Source organism: Anas acuta, chromosome 1 (assembly GCF_963932015.1).
Source record: "Anas acuta chromosome 1, bAnaAcu1.1, whole genome shotgun sequence".
Classification (NCBI taxonomy): Eukaryota; Metazoa; Chordata; class Aves; order Anseriformes; family Anatidae; genus Anas; species Anas acuta.
In genome coordinates this window covers 117,099,173-117,112,184 of record NC_088979.1, presented here as the reverse complement: position 1 = coordinate 117,112,184, position 13,012 = coordinate 117,099,173, and the positions used below count along the sequence as shown (strand labels likewise).

At 44.0% G+C, this 13,012-nt stretch overlaps 1 protein-coding gene across 3 annotated transcripts; it reads left to right on the top strand.

Moving 5' to 3' along the window:
* Positions 1-1,064: 1,064 nt before the first annotated feature.
* GPR161 (G protein-coupled receptor 161) lies at positions 1,065-12,938 on the top strand. Of its 3 annotated transcripts, none has more exons than XM_068696073.1 (7): positions 1,065-1,210; positions 2,458-2,568; positions 2,668-3,079; positions 3,614-4,338; positions 5,820-5,924; positions 8,720-8,851; positions 10,272-12,938. In XM_068696073.1, exons 3-7 carry the CDS (start codon positions 2,712-2,714, stop codon positions 10,517-10,519), a joined length of 1,578 nt encoding a protein of 525 aa, XP_068552174.1. In that variant the 5' UTR covers positions 1,065-1,210; positions 2,458-2,568; positions 2,668-2,711; the 3' UTR covers positions 10,520-12,938. The 3 variants fall into 3 exon arrangements, with proteins under 3 accessions (XP_068552174.1, XP_068552165.1, XP_068552183.1); XM_068696082.1 differs by lacking the exon at positions 1,065-1,210 and adding an exon at positions 1,305-1,491; XM_068696064.1 differs by lacking the exon at positions 2,458-2,568 and having other exon boundaries at positions 1,112-1,210; positions 2,569-3,079; positions 8,720-8,839.
* The last annotated feature ends 74 nt before the right edge of the window (positions 12,939-13,012 follow it).

Genomic DNA, 13,012 nt, shown 5'->3' with positions numbered 1-13,012 from the left:
GTCCCGCTTTACTGCATCACTGGGGAAGGCTGGCATTAGGGATGCACAAGCACAGTACCTAGGCTGTCCTTTGCACCTCCAAGTATACCTCTTTGCTTCTTGGGAAAGGAAAAACACCCCTTGCAAGACACCTTTTGTATTACTTTTAAAAGTTTCCGGAGGGGCTAGAAGGTTAACAATGGAGATGTGCCCCTCTCTACGTGACTGACTTGTCCCACATGCTTGGGTGAGTGATTTCTCCTGCTGTGGAAAATGGATTCCTGGGTTTATGCCGAGCCTCTGAGCCTTGAACAGGGCTCTGAGGTGCCACAGTGGTGGGATGCACAATTCTGTCCCCCCTGGAGCTGAGAAGTCCTGGGGCTTACCAAGGATAATAAACCAAGCAGAGCCAGTGCCTGGCTGGAGGAATCCTGGAATCATTAAGGTTGGAAAAGCCCTCCAAGATCACCTGGTCCAACCATCCCCCTACCACCAGTGTCACCCACTAGACCATGTCCCTAAGCACCAGGTCCAACCTCTCCTTAAACACCTCCGGGGATGGTGACTCCACCACCTCACAGGGCAACCCTTTCCAATGCCTGACTGCTCTTTCTGAGAAGAAATGTCTCCTCATTGCCAACCCAAACCTTCCCTGGCACAACTGGAGGCCATTCCCTCTAGTCCTATCACTAGTTATCTGTGAGACTGACCCCCAGCTCCCCACATCTTCCTTTCAGGTAGTTGCAGAGAGCAATGAGGTCTCCCCTGAGCCTCCTCATCTCCAGACTGAACACCCCCAGTTCCCTCAGCCGCTCCTCACAGGACTTGTGCTCCAGGCCCTGCACCAGCCTCATAGCCCTGCTCTGGACACGCTCCAGGGCCTCGATGTAGTGAGGGGCCCAAAACTGAACACAGCACTCGAGGTGCAGCCTCACCAGAGCCGAGAACAGGGGGACGATCACCTCCCTGCTGGCCACACAATCCCTGAGAGGAGCACGGCGAGCAGCGCCGGCGGAGCCGCGGCGACCCCCTCCCATGAGCAGGGCGGGGGCTGTCGGAGGGAAAATGGAGGGAGGCGGCGGTGGGTGGGGAGAGGGAGGGAGAGGGGGCGAGCGCGGCGGGGCGGGGCGGGGGCATGGCGGGGGGAGGCCGGGCGCTGCTCCGCGGGCGGCTGCGGGGGGTCCGGGCCGCCCTCAGCCGCCAGCTCCCGCCCTGGCGAAGACGGCAGCGGGTGAGTGCGGGATGGGGCTGGGCGGGGGGAGCCGGGCCCCGCTCTCCGCCGAAGGGGCGGGCGGGGACGGTGCGGGGCTGCCCGAGGCGAGGCGAGGCGAGGGATGCCCGGGGGAAGCCGGCCCCCGCCGGGCCCCCGGCCTTTGTTCGCTGCCGGAGGGAGCGCGGGGGCAAAATGGAGGCGCTCCCCGAGCCCTGGGGCCGCCCCCCTCAGCCGGTCGCGGCTGGGTGCCCGTCGGGTTTTCTGGGCGCTTTCTCCTCCTCCTCCTCCTCCTCGTCCCGGTGAGGCGGGACCGGGCGCAGCCCTGAGGGGATGGGGCGGCCGGCGGGCACCCGCGGAGGGAAACTTGAGGAGAAGAGCCAAAGAGCTAAGCTCGCTTTGCAAAATACGGCCCGATAATGCCTTCACTTAGGCTCTAAACTAGTTAAAAATCAAGGAAAAGATGGCTTGGCAGCCTGACATTGCTGCCGAGGGCCCCAGCAGCCTCACGGGTGGAGGGGCGCTGGGTGTGCTGGCCGGTTGGGAGCAGCGGGTGGGCACGGCCACCGCTGAGGTAACTCCCTTCAGTCCCGGATTTCCAAACATCAACTTTGCATTGAAAAGTTGGAACCAAACTCTTTGTTGTGTTCAAACCCTGAGATGGGACAAGATGAGGTTGCGAGTCAGTGGGGTGGGTGCTGAGCACTAAGAAATCACAGGTTAAGGGTTCTCAAACATTACTATAGAGTGGACCACAGCTTAATGCAAAATGCCTTTTGAACCTGCTGTACCGAAGGCTACTTCATCCTAGTCCTTGATGCTGGTGATAAAATTGAATTGCTAATGTAGCTAAGATGATTGTGAACATGGAGAAGTGAGGAGAGTACGTGCAATGATCCCTGAGCCCTTGAATGTTACTTGGCAACTGTTAAGAAAGTCAGCAGGGTATGACTAGCCAGGCATCCACAGACCAGCAACAAATGCTGCATAGGCAGAAGACTGGGTAAAAATAGGGATAAACAGGCAGAATTAAAAAAAAAAAAAAAGGGGAGGGAAGGGGGGATGGAATGTTTAAAAAAAGTGTATTTTAAGTAAGAGAAACAAAGACTAATAGTTACATTATTATTGTTTCTTCATGGCCTAGATGTAGGGACTGCAAGATGTACAGCTCATAAGTATGGCTTAGAAACAAATAAGATACTAAGAAAATTTGTAAATAAAATGTGTTAATTTTGTTTCCTTTCCCTTCTTTTTTTTTTGTCTTTCAGATAGTTTATTCGGTTTTCTAGGCTTGGCTCTGTCATTGACCTCTAGTGTACCTGTAGGCAATCTCCTGTCCCTTCACTTCCCCATCTAAAATGGTTTCCTGCATCCCACAGGTAAAGTTGAATTAATGCAGACAAATGGTCTCTCCTCTTTGGAGAGGGTGTGAGGAAATCTTGCCTGAATGTTTCTGAGTGGTGGTGTTCTACTTCTAGCTGCTCAGCATGTCTTGGCTGCTCCCGCTCTGTGCGCTCTGACCATGAGCAGCAATTCCTCCCTCAGCAACGCGAATGGCCTGAGGAACCTCACCACGCAGGAGGACGGCGCAGTCAGAGTCACTGAGTCCATTGCTATAATCGTCATTGCTATTTTCATCTGTTTGGGCAACCTTGTGATTGTCGTCACCCTCTATCGGAAGTCTTACCTTCTCACATTGAGCAACAAGTTTGTGTTCAGTCTGACACTCTCCAACTTTCTGCTCTCCGTACTGGTGCTACCTTTTGTTGTCACCAGCTCCATCAGGCGGGAATGGATTTTTGGAGTCGTTTGGTGCAATTTCTCAGCCCTGCTCTACATGCTGATCAGCTCAGCCAGCATGCTTACTCTTGGACTCATAGCTATAGATCGGTAAGCAGCTTTTTATAATGAATGATAACTGATTGCCTAGTCATTCTACAGGGTGCCTTGTTGGCTGTTCATAGAGTGGAGAAGCAACGCACTGGATCACACCGAGTGCTGTTGCAATGTCATTTTCCTTCAGCCTCCTGTGAAATTTTGACAGAGAGAACAGAAGAAAGTGTTGTCATGATGATATAAACTGACAATACATTTAGATTTTTTTGATGTTAATGATGCTGTAATAATGTATTACCTGAGAAACAAGAAGCAATGGTTTAAAATTCCATATTATACTCTACGCATACAGGGACAGATTTAATAGATATATTTGTGCCTTCAGCTGAGTTTTACAATCTTGTCTGCAAAGATCTATATTCTTATATGCAATTATTCTTAAAAGAGTCCCTAAGGCTTGAGGTTTGGAGAAAAGAGCTTGTTCTATAAGTAGAACTATATATCAACATAATTAAAATATGCTCTTTTTTACTGTACATCTCATGTGCTCCTGTTGACTTTTTCTTTTTTTTTTTTTGGGTCCTCCAGGTACTATGCTGTCCTGTACCCTATGGTTTACCCAATGAAGATTACAGGCAACAGAGCAGTGGTAGCTCTTGTGTATGTGTGGCTACACTCCCTTATTGGCTGCCTCCCTCCTCTCTTTGGCTGGTCATCTTTGGAATTTGACCAGTTCAAGTGGATGTGTGTGGCCGCCTGGCACAAAGAGGCTGGTTACACTGCCTTTTGGCAGATCTGGTGCGCATTGCTGCCTTTCGTGATCATGATGATCTGCTATGGCTTCATATTCCGCGTGGCTAGGATTAAAGCCCGCAAAATCCACTGTGGTAGCGTTGTCATTGTGGAGGAGGACTCCCAGAGGAACGGGAGGAAGAACTCCAGCACCTCCACATCCTCCTCGGGCAGCCGAAGGAACGCTTTCCAAGGGGTTGTCTACTCTGCGAACCAGTGCAAAGCCTTCATAACCATCTTGGTAGTCATCGGCGCTTTTGTTATCACATGGGGGCCTTACATGGTAGTAATTACATCGGAGGCCCTTTGGGGAAAAAACAGTATTTCTCCTGCCTTGGAAACATTAGCTACATGGTTGTCCTTTTCCAGTGCCATTTGCCACCCGTTAATTTACGGGCTGTGGAACAAAACGGTGCGCAAGGAACTTCTAGGAATGTGCTTTGGGGATCGGTATTATCGTGAGTCCTTTGTTCAGCGGCATAGGACTTCGAGGTTATTCAGTATTTCCAATAGGATCACAGGTAAGACACATAGCTGCAAAAGGTACTCTCTTAATACCATTAAGAGCAATGTCGGTGTGTACTTGGCATGTTTCAGAGCTCTGTAAAAAGTGGGATGTTTCTGGAGGCTTCAGCAGTCTTGTTCAGTTTATCACAGACACTTGGAAGAAGAATGTTTTTTTGTGGGAGTTAACCTCTTTCTCCTACTCTAGTACATTTTTTCCTTCTAGAGAAGACACAGTGATGAAGTTGATAAAAATTATTTATTTTCTCTGAAACTCTTCTTTTCACATACCTGCCATTTTACTCTAGATTTGAGCACTACCAATAGTACATTTTGAAGCACATAAAGCACACTAGCTTTATGCTACAACTCTTTGAGATTCACTGAAGTTACTATTTCTGTAAATTCAGTTTTTAGTTCTGGTGATTGTGAAGAAAAGATCATAAATGATGTTAAACTACATAAAGTACTAAAACTACTTGATGTGTCCCGAAGTTGCAGGCTGAAGACTGCAGATGCTCAGAGCTTCTTTTTTTAAGTAGTAATATAGTGAAATTCTGATATTTTTTTTTAATCCTACTTAGAATCTTCTAAAACCAGGAAATCTTTATGGTGTTCCTTGGGGCATTTTGTGCAGAGCTGGGAACTGAAGCTATGTAATTGGGAGCGAAAATCTGAAACATAAAAGGAAAGGGAGAGCAGCAAGACCTCTGTTTCTGCAACCTAGAATCACCTGGAGAGACTCCCATTAAACGAAGGAGTTGTGCAGCTGCAGCCACATCACAAGTTGCGAGAGTGCAATAGATCTCTTAACACTCCTCCCTTCCATGTATCTGTGTAGAGGAGGTGCTGTAGATGAATTCATTGGCAACTGGAATGGGAGGGAAAAGACAGATCTTTCTTTTTCCAAGTGATAAGAAACTGATAGCTTCAAATTTGCTAGGTGTACCAGCTAGAGGCTGGTAGAAAAAAAAAATCTTCCTGCAGGATCCAAATACAGCATCTGTGTAAGAATCCTGGATTTTTCTCCCTTCTTTACTTGAGGACTTGAGAGAAGCTGGGTGTCTCAGTGCCCCGACCTTGCCAGTAAACTTCCCACCATGCTAATGGCCCGTTGCAACTGCTGGTGGCTACCAGGTTGTTTTCTGGCTAGAAGGAGTCTGACAAATGGCCCCATCTCTCCGTGTGTACGCTCTGTGTTCAGCCTGGTGTGCTGATAAAACGGGCAATTGCAAAGAGAGTGTGAGGGGGAGAGATGGTTCAGGTAGAAAGGAAACTTGCCATGTGGAAGGACTCCAAGGATACGTGAAAGCTGCTGACTTTACTTCTAAGATGAGAGGTCCAGGTGCTGTGCACTCTAGATGAGCAGGGTAAGTTTTATGTGTTTGTGTGGCATAAAGTAAAGTTGGTATTACAGGAAGTTGTATTACTGGAAGAAATTTTTACTTTTACAGACCCCTTAACCATCCGTTGTGTAATGAGAATGAATCTTTTGCAGATTTGGGGCTTTCCCCTCATCTTACTGCCCTCATGGCAGGTGGACGGCCATTAGGAAACAGCAGTAGCACAGGAGACACAGGTTTCAGCTGTTCACAGGACTCAGGTAACTAAAAAATCTCTTGCTCTTTTCTTGGGCAGAAGTTTGCACTTGTAACTTGGCAGAACTCTCTGGGACAGTCTATTTGCATACTCGGATGACTCTTGGTGGATGGATAACATGAAGCATCTGTTCCAGCTGTCACAACAAAACTGCTGCAGTTCTTTTCCTTCCTTGCTCTCAGTGTATGTATTCGCAAAATACTGTTTACTCTAAGGAATAATGACCCTCACTTGGTAATGCTTCTAGGGAACAGGAAACATTGCTCATGCTTTTCTCCTTCAGTCTCTATCATTCTTCAGGGTCTTTCCCTGTATCCACAACGAACAGAGCAACAAAGTGCCATGGAGAATGCTTCTCTGTTTCCTAGTTTGCAATAGGCCTTGTCACAATTCATCCTGCAATCAAAACATGGCCACTTAAGATGGTTTCAGCTTGGAGTTGCGTCACTACTTAACATCTCAACTGAAGATGGTTTACAAAAACGGGAAAAAGTGCTCAGGCAGTAATTTTCTATCCAGAGCTGTAGCTGGATTTTTCTGGCAGTTATTTCAGCTACCACCCCATAACTGCACTGTAGTTATTTTAAGGAGTATTTCTGCTCTATATACACCAGAGGGTGATCTAACATTTACTTGGTATCAGAGGTTTGTTTCTTACGTTTCTAAAGGAAGTCTAAGGAGCTGGGATTTATTCTGGTAGTGGTTTTATGCTGGTAGCTCTATGCCTACTGTGGGTATTCTGCAGCCATATATTATAAATGAGAGTAACATTGTATGAAACCTGCCTCATTTGAGAATATGGTACGTTATCATCTTTTGAGGAATAATATCAAGCAGTTTAAACAAACCAACCAAATTCATATCTAGTACCATTAGAAGTGCTGCAGTTGGTTATGGAGGGGATACAGTACGTCTGGGAATGGATGCATAGTTCTCCACTGTGAAATAACGTTTCATTGGATGCCTTTACTAGGAAGAACTAAAGAGCAGAAAGAAGTCTTAGTTCATCTTCAGTGCTACCCGCTGCAGTAAATGATCCTGTTGCCTGCAGTGCAGTGCCTGTACCTACCCTACCATGGTAGATGGAGGCTGGACTTTTCACATTGTAAAAAACAAACAAACAAAAAAACAGGTGAAGCTGTGGGAGATTTAAAAAAAAAAAAAATCAGTGCCAGATGTATACAAAATAGTGAAGTGGGAGATCTGAGTCCTGATAGCTAGAATTGCTGCCTCAGATCAGTTATTCCAAAGGACAGATCTACCACATAAGAGGCTGGTCTCTTCACTAGCTTCATCTGAAAAAATGCAGTGAACCAGCACACTCAAAAAAAATGTGCTAAAATTCTGTTTCACAGAAGAAAGTATTCCTTTCTTGCTAGCACCACCTTTCCATTATACACTATATTTCTGAGGAGGATTCTGTATCTTTGGAGATCAATAAGTCAACTATTTTCAGTAGACACAGCCTCAAACCCCAGCTGATCCACAGAACAACGCAGCAAGTTGGTAGCTTTCTTTGTGCTGTGTCTTAGGTCAGCAGCTCATTCTCTTGTGTACTGAAGGGAGGTGCATGGCAGAGCATGCAAGTTTAACTGAAAGAAAAAATTATCACTTTGCTGACAATTCATTTTTATATAGCAAAGACTAGACCTATCGAGCAGTATGTTGTTCTAGAGGTACGTTCCCACTGATGTCTTTCTCTCACTTCCTGTAAAATTGGCATTGGATCACCTCTTCATTACAAAAAGAATAAATTTGGGAATTAAAAGCATTGAGGTGGATGAGGAGGGATGTGAAGTCACCATCTGGAGGAGTTAGGAAACCTGTGAAGGCTCTTTGTCCAAGGCTTTTTGCTGTGTGACAGGAGTAAGTGGACTGAAAGTAAAGTTTTAAAGATTGAGCCAGGTGAAGCTGTGCCTTGCAACAGTGGTGTCTCTGTGGCCTGCTCCATCAGCATAGTCCTAGCATCTCCCTGAAATGTTTGCTTTGCCTCTTCCCTATACAGCAGAGACACCAGCATTGCTGGTTGCAGGGCTAGGTTGCAGTCATGCCCTTTATGTGAAACCATTGCAGAGTTGTCAAGGTGAATTTCCTTGTCCTCATACACTCTGTTTTATATTGGAAAGGTGCAAAGCAAGTCCTGGGAGGTGAGGAAAAAAAAAAAAAACAAAACTCATAAACTGAAAAAATGACTCATCAGACAAAAAATATTCCCAGACAGCAAGCATTTTTTCCTATTAAAATACACTTCATGAAAATCAAAATATGTTGTCAGAGACAAAGTAAATTGTACAGAAAAATTCTCCAGTTCAGATTTCCATTTGTCTGATTACAAGCATGACATTTGGCAGCTCTGGTTGTCTGCTTCTCAAGTGACCATTGTTAGCCTCTGTCTTGATTAGGAGATGTGGAAGTTGCCCTCAACTTCACCCTTTATTTACTGAAGGTAAGGTTTCACCTTTGCCTGATGTCCTATTGATGTTATAATCTCTGTAGTTGAGCATTTTGGAGCTGCTTGAGGTTTTAGATTGCTAATGAGAAAATATTTCCAAAGCCTTTCAGTGAAAACTCTGATCTCGTTTTTTGTTTTTGTTTTTTTTGATCTTCATCTTCATCTTTGCAGTATTTAATTGAAACTGAAATTTACCCACAAAAGCTGTGTTTAGATATCTTTTTAAGGGACTGCTGTAGACTGAAAAGTTTTTGCCACCACTTCAATTTGGCTTGTCTTTTCATATGACTTTGTTATTGCATGCTGGTGTTGCTCTGTATTGCCTGAGAACTCTTGCTTTGTTTCAGGAACAGAGGCAATGCTTCTTGAAGACTATAGCTCAGATGGCCCTTCTGTCCCACACTGCGTCTGTCCTCCTCGAAGGAGGAGTTCAGTGACATTTGAAGATGAAGTTGAGCAAATTAAAGGTGGGCTTAGGGGTAAGTTCTCCCCCCTTTCTCTTTTATTTCTCTTTATTGAGAATATTTATCAATAGATAGAGGTGGAAATAGATGAACCATTTACAGTTTTCTTTTCCAGTTAGCTCACTTGTTTGTTCTGTGCTAGCATAGTGTTAGTGTGATGATCTGTAAATATGTCATGGTTAGTTTAATTTCAGCTGATGGTTATGACAATATGGACTATAAGATGTGATAACTGGTGTCTGAATTTACTAAATAATGACTGTGAACAGAACAAAAATGAACGGAATGCCTCCAAGTATCAAGTAATAATTAAGCTTGGCTGATTTTTATGTTTCTGAAATAATAAGGTTTCCTATAGAATTTTCTCTTCAAAGATCTCAGCAAAATATATTTTTCCCTCTTACAAGGGGACAGACATCTAATTTATTTTTTTTTTGTGCAGTTCGGTGAAGAAGGAAGGTGTTAGTGCAAAAGTTCTTTGTGGGTTTAGCAAATTTTCATGGTATTTCTGAGGGTTTTCAAGGTGACTGAAGCTTTTGATTCCAGCAGCCTCATTTAAAAAGTGCGTTTAGAGTGAACACCTGTGTCTTTGACCTCTTCTGGTGTGCAAGACTCTCTAGCTTCTCCCCTGGAAGTGGAACTGAGTTCCGCAGTGTGGACTGGAACAAATTTAAGCCTAAGGACAGTAGACTGCTGATTATTTATTTATTTATTTATTTATTTATTTTACTACATGGAAGAAGCTCTTGGAATTTGGGGATTGTAAATTCATAAACACAAAATCTGATGTTTGTCAGGTTTAAAACATGTTATAAAATTGTTCTTACGCTCCACTGTTGATGTCAGTGAAGTATGAGATCTTACTCCAAATGCAGTGGGAATGTCTGGAAGGTTTTAAGTCCAGTTTACAGCAGAGGAAGTACAAATTGGGAGTGAGAGTTCTGGTCCTGTCTTTTGAATGAATTCTTGCCTGATGCCCAGCAAATCTCATCATCCCTAATCCTGTAGTCTATATAGTAGGTAGAAACTGGGCTGTCAATTTGAGTTGGGTATAAATTCAGACCAATAAACTCCTGCGTGCATAGACTGAGAAAATCATTCAACATAAACTTAATTACATTAAACATTGTGTATGGCTAACATATAATGTTAAACATGTATGTAGGGATTTTGCTCCATCAGATCTTTTTTGTTTTCACTTGAATTGGAGGTAGTCTTTCTTTGTGACCTGTGGTCACTCTGAAGCTTTGTGATTGTAGAATGATTTGGAAATCCTGGTACTTCTTGGTAGATGTGCTGTGTAGGGTCATTACTTTACAAAAGGCATGGTCATAACTTTTCAAAAGGATCAGTATTCAAGCATTTGCACAGCCATGCTGTTTGACTGCTAATGTTCTGACATACTGCTGATTGTTTGTTTCTTCTTGTCTTTCAGAAGCTGCAAAGAATTCTGTTCTTCACGTAAAAGCTGAAGTCCATAAATCTCTGGACAGTTACGCATCCAGTTTAGCAAGGGCTATTGAAGCTGATGTGAAAATCAGCTTGTTTGGGGAAGGTGCTTTACCAGGAGCTCTGTTCCCTGTGCGGACTCTGCCAGGAAGCAGCATGAACACACGGCGTGGTATCAGGCCTCATGCTAGCCAAAGACTTCAACTGCAGAGCATCGATGAAGGGAATATTTGACAGGAGGACCAGAGGAAAAAAAAATGGAACAAAACCACTAAGCGGGACCTACTCTGTCTATTACTGTTTTAATGGAAACAGGATACCTTGTTGTTTTCAGTGTTTTTTCAACACTTGAAAGCCAGTTGAATTCTGGTACTTGCATCAGCATTTCACAGCAGTGTTTGCTTACTGTTTAGGGTGCTATTGACTCTCTTGTGCCATGTCTTAAGTCTATCACACAAGGCATAGGAATGCAGGGTTTGGTTTCCTCAGCCAAATCATTAGTCCATCAAGTCTTGTGTCCATTTTTGGCCAAAGCTGATAGAGGAATGAAAAAGGACAAGTATGTGCAGTATTTAAATAACAATTGTAGTGATACTTTTCTGGCCACCAGGATCATCAGTTTATACGTGATAGCTGGAGTGTTCTGATAGGAGCTCATACTTTGGATACTACATGCAGTCTTACTGTCACAGACTTCCAAATGATGGAGCGTGGACTTCATTAAGGGACAAAAATTGAGCTTTACCAATAGCTCATGCACATCAAGGTTCCACTTACCCTTGCCAGCAGATATTTCTGACTGTTTGTCAGAATGCTAGATATGAAACCGAATTGTACATTGCTTCTGCTTTACGAGACACCAGCTGCTCCAGATGTAACGGGTGGGAGCATACCAGTGCTGGAAATAGCACAGGTATTTGGGGAACTGTCAATGCAGAGTTCTTAGTTCTCTAAGAACTGCAGTTCCCTGGTTTTGCTTTTACTCAAAGGGCATGCTCTACAGCTGGAGGAAGACAGGATATAAATACGGTATTACTACTTTAATGATATTCAGGATTCATCTTTTGTATAGAAGGAAGTTCTATGAATTATTTTTTAATCATGGGGGATGTAGTATTTATGCAATAATTACCTCAGTGCATATATTTCTTGGAGTTTTAATTCATTAATCTGTAGAATAAGAACACTTAGCACTTACATTGCACTTTGCATGTTCCAAGCACTGTACAGACGTGACCTTGTTAGGCCTGTGTGAGAGGGCTGATCAGCACTGCTTGCCAAAGGGAAATGCAGCAATGTGTTAAGCTGGAAATGAAACTGGCTGCAAAGGTGGAAAGATTCTTTATGAAAAGAGAGATGAGGTGGATCTTAGGAAAATGCCCAGCCTGAGGAAGCTTTCTGTGCCTTCTTGAGCTAGCCCCTTTCTTCCTTTATGGGGGTTATAGCCCTGCCTTAACGCTTATTTCAAAGATGTAAAGGAGACATAAATGAGTAGGACCGTTTCTCAGGTTATTAGCAGGCAGACTTAAGGGCCAATGACTTGCATTTATTTTCACTCTCTGTTTTCCCTGTCCCTCGTTTGAAGTGTTTTCTCGTTAGAATTGGTTTGAGTTTTTGCAGCAGATTCTTTGGAAATTGGGGGCAGAATGTTTACATCTGGGCAAAAACTGTGTGTGTGGTTGTTAAATTATGGCTGTGCACAACTTGCTCAAAGGCACAGAAACAAACGGTCTCCGAGGGAGAGCCTCAGTCCAATACTGTATTTAGACATCCTGTTTGTCTGTGTTCCCAACTGAGAAATATATTTCAGCACAAGCTTATGTCTATCTGTGGACAAAGCAGCTCGACTTTGAACTAGCCTGAATCCATTACATTCCCATGTAAGATTTAACTGCATGCTTAAAATTCAGTACATGGTTTGCTGATTAAGAACAGGCTCTTAAAGCAAGAACACTTAAGTGCCAGGAAGATGGCTCTTAGCATAACTCAAGATGAAATGCGTAGTGAATTGAGCCTGCTTTGGGCTGTACAGGGAGTTAATGTGCTAATGAGCAAAGTACTGATCCCAGCTCCTCGCTCCTATATTTTTACTTTTTATTTATTAAAACTTTTAGTGTGTTAGATTAATTGGCGCTTCGGGGCACTTGTTCAAAACCCAAATCCCAGTATCTGCCAGGAAATGCCCTGCACTGAGGTCATTATTGCTCTCGTTAACGTTACAGTCACGGTTGTTCAGAGTAGTCAGCACTCCTTAGGGTATGCACTTCCCTCAGATGGCTTGAACTATTTTATCTGCGTCCCATTTATTTCACATTCCTGCATCGAAAAGTTGAGTAAAGGTGTGGGGGTGCAGAAAAAGCACATCGTGTGAGTCTCAGTGGATAGTTGTGGAGTAAAGCTGATGCTAGGCCATAATGGCGTGTATTTAGAAGTGAGAATTTCCAAGGCACATGTGTAAGCACAAAATCATCACTAGTGTCGTGTAGAAAGCACGTTTTTCACAGAGGCACTGAGCCAAACTCAGCCTTCAGGCAGGTCAGTGGGGCTGCAACAGCTTGTGCCATGACTGACTTGGGCTCTCAGCGTTCGTTTCATTAATCCAGTATTTAGCATAAATGCTACTATTTTTGCTAACCAGATCATAACCTCTCCATAACTGTTATTACCGGAGTATTTTTTTTTTACTTGTCAGTAGCAAAAGCAGCAGTTACAGAAATGCACACACTC

What these genes read in the sequence shown, in the direction of transcription:
- GPR161 (XM_068696064.1), top strand. Translation starts at nt 2,637, where the DNA reads ATGTTTCTGAGTGGTGGTGTTCTACTTCTAGCTGCTCAGCATGTCTTG. An exon ending in GGACTCATAGCTATAGATCG is followed by an intron (nt 3,080 to 3,613) that starts GTAAGCAGCTTT and finishes TGGGTCCTCCAG; the next exon opens with GTACTATGCTGTCCTGTACC. An exon ending in TATTTCCAATAGGATCACAG is followed by an intron (nt 4,339 to 5,819) that starts GTAAGACACATA and finishes AATCTTTTGCAG; the next exon opens with ATTTGGGGCTTTCCCCTCAT.